The 2,874-nt window shown below is 40.9% G+C and overlaps 1 protein-coding gene across 1 annotated transcript in view; it reads left to right on the top strand.

Moving 5' to 3' along the window:
• Positions 1-2,401, top strand: part of comtb (catechol-O-methyltransferase b) — a 9,321-nt gene extending 6,920 nt beyond the window's left edge. The window contains exons 4-7 of the mRNA XM_014022701.1: positions 1,354-1,471; positions 1,569-1,762; positions 1,845-1,976; positions 2,057-2,401. Coding sequence (XP_013878155.1) covers positions 1,354-1,471; positions 1,569-1,762; positions 1,845-1,976; positions 2,057-2,236 — 624 coding nt within the window. The 3' untranslated portion in view covers positions 2,237-2,401. The remainder of the gene's footprint in view (positions 1-1,353; positions 1,472-1,568; positions 1,763-1,844; positions 1,977-2,056) is intronic.
• Positions 2,402-2,874: the final 473 nt, after the last annotated feature.

Raw genomic sequence — 2,874 nt, 5'->3', positions numbered from 1 at the left:
CTTACTTACTTACTTACATAACCCATACATTTATGTTGCCCCTCCCACAGGGTTTTGGTGTTTTCTACAACAAATTCAGCAATATCAGGCTTTTAAAACAAAGGGGTTTTTTTTGTAAATCACTTCTTTTTTCAATATTTTACACTCGGATATGTCAAAAACTGGGTTAAAGATGAAACAATTGAGTTAAGTTTTAGACTCAAAGCAACTTTAATTCCTGTGCCTGGTTTCTTCTTCAGCTCAGGGTGGGAAGACATGAGATCAGGGGGTCTCCTAAAGTTAAAGGTCTTCATCATCCAACAGCAGAACAAATCTCTATTTAATGCTAATAATTTAGAAAGTTATTGAGTGATTTATATTTGTTTTATATTTATACAAAGTAGCCACATTAATCCTGTGGTCATTTAGGGTTGTTTATTTGTGCAAATAATAATTTAAAAAAACTTAGGTTTTCTAAAAAAAATAAAAAAAAATCAGATGTGGGCCTTACTTGTGACATGTCCAGCCRGTGACCTGGACAGGAAAAGCACTAATCAAGAAAGCTGGATAAAACTCAACCAATCAGTGAAATCTGACATTTTTAAACTATTCTGTGTTAAAATCAACAGCTTTTGCAATTTTGACAAAACTGATAGAGTTTTAATCATCTTTTTAATTTGAAAACAACATTTTTGCTCCAGTTTAGGAAACAAATGTTGACAAACATTATAGTTTTAACATGTTCAGATTGTGTGGACATGACTTTGACTCTGACTGATGACAAGTTTGTTGTTTTGTTAAAAAACCGTTTTTGTCCTAATGTGGGAGTTTCACATTTTTATTGCCCTGCACCACAAAAAGGGGGAATCATGTAATCACCTGTACATGTGTGTATGTTGCTACTTTTTAAATACCTTTTCTGGTATAATTACTCACCTCGTCAGGACCAGTAGTCCTCATGGGTACCAAAGCCTGATTCTGGGTCAGGGGTCAGGTTTTGACTAGAGCTCAGGTGTTAAATGAATTTAGTTTGAAAATCTTAAAAAAAGAAAAACAAAAAACTAAGCACTAAATTTAAATATGTAAAGTGAAAGGGATTTTTTTCTTTTTTTTATCATAAAGGCTGTTTTTGGTAAAAGAAGTTGTACGAATCTGTAAAAACTTCAGTGAAACAAATCTGAACCTGAAGGTAAATCTGTAGAGATAATCTCAGTGGGATTACCTTCATAAAAAGAGGTTTTCTGCTCGTATTATTTGATTTCATCAGATTAAATTGTGTGTAAAGAAGGAGAGAAAAGTTTGTTGCCAGTCCAGTTGTTTTATGAATGAACTGCAGTGACTTTAAGTGATTCTGTTATTTTCTGTCGACCGCAGAGACTTCTTGCTGCAGTACAGAAAAATGCCACAAGAGGAGACCCTCGCAGCGTGGTCCGAGCCATCGACCAGTTCTGCKGACAGAAGGAGTGGGCCATGAACGTGGGCGATGAGAAAGGTGGGGGATGGTTCAGGTTTTTCCGTGAGAAAACTCTTCATGGTTTTGATTCCCCCCCTTTTGTCTCTCTCTCTCTCTCTGTTTTTCTGCTCCTCAGGTTGCATTCTGGACTCTGTGGTGTCCGAGGTGAACCCGGGGACCGTGCTGGAGCTGGGCACCTACTGTGGCTACTCCACGGTGCGGATGGCCAGCCTGCTGCCTCCTCAGGCCAAGATCATCACCCTTGAATTTAACCCAGACTTCGCTGCTGTGGCTCGGCAGGTCATTGCCTGGGCGGGCCTGGAGGAGAAGGTCAGACCTGGTGTCAGGAACAAACGAGAAAGGAAGAAGTTGGATGTGTTTGGCTCAGATCCCTGTTTTCTCTTCTTTCTAGATTCAGCTAGTCGTCGGAGCATCCGGGGACTGGATCCCCAAAATTCAGGAGCAGTTTGGGGTAAAAACATTCGACCTGGTGTTTTTGGATCACTGGAAGGATCGCTACCTTCCTGACACAAAACTAATGGAGGTATTTGCACCTTTAGGAATYGTTTCTCACTTGTTCCTGATTTTTTTTTAACCCACCGTGTCTGTTTGAACGTGTTTCAGGAGTGTGGCCTCTTAAGGAAAGGCAGCATCCTGTTGGCAGACAACGTCATCTGCCCCGGGACCCCCGATTACCTGGAGTACGTTCGAAACAGCCCTCGCTATAAAAGCCAGTACTTCAAGTCTCACCTGGAGTACACCAAAGTGGAGGARGGCTTGGAGAAATCAATTTTCTTGGGCTAGATTTTCACTGAAAGCCTTCACGTTGTTCACATGTGCTAAAACTTCAAACCCTCCACTCTTTTCGTTTTTTCTTTTTTTAAATCTAATATAAAGTAAGAAAAAAGGGATTTTCTCTGAACGTGAGTGTATGAAGCTGGAATTAAAAGCGACACGAAAGAAAAACAAGTGCTTTTTGATTTGTCATTATTGGCCGTTAATTATTCTGCTAATTGACTGATGAGCTGCCAACTGCTTTTTTTTAGAGTCAGTCAACTGGAAAATAATCCAAACCTGTTTTATGCTCTGATGTTCTGCAGCATTGTGTCTGTGCTAACAGTGCATGTGGTGTGTTTATGTGAGTGAGTATGAGTGCTCATCTAATCTCTCAGAGTGATGCAGTTTCATCATGCTGAGGGGAGGGGGGGATTTTGCTGTACATATATATAAAAAATATGTGCTTGCCCACCTAGTTCTTTCTTCACAGACGCCTGCATGATAATCCCAATCTGAGGCCATTAGTGCGCTGAGAGAGAGGGAGAGAGAGGGAGTCGAGGGTTCACCAGAGAGCAGCAGAGAGGGAGGGAGAAAGAGACCGGACAGGGACACACACACACACACACACACACACACACACACACACACACACACACACACACACA

This window comes from Austrofundulus limnaeus, unplaced genomic scaffold (assembly GCF_001266775.1).
Source record: "Austrofundulus limnaeus strain Quisiro unplaced genomic scaffold, Austrofundulus_limnaeus-1.0 Scaffold339, whole genome shotgun sequence".
NCBI lineage: Eukaryota > Metazoa > Chordata > Actinopteri > Cyprinodontiformes > Rivulidae > Austrofundulus > Austrofundulus limnaeus.
The sequence above is the reverse complement of the archived record's forward strand: the minus strand, read 5'-3'. Positions and strand labels throughout refer to the sequence as shown.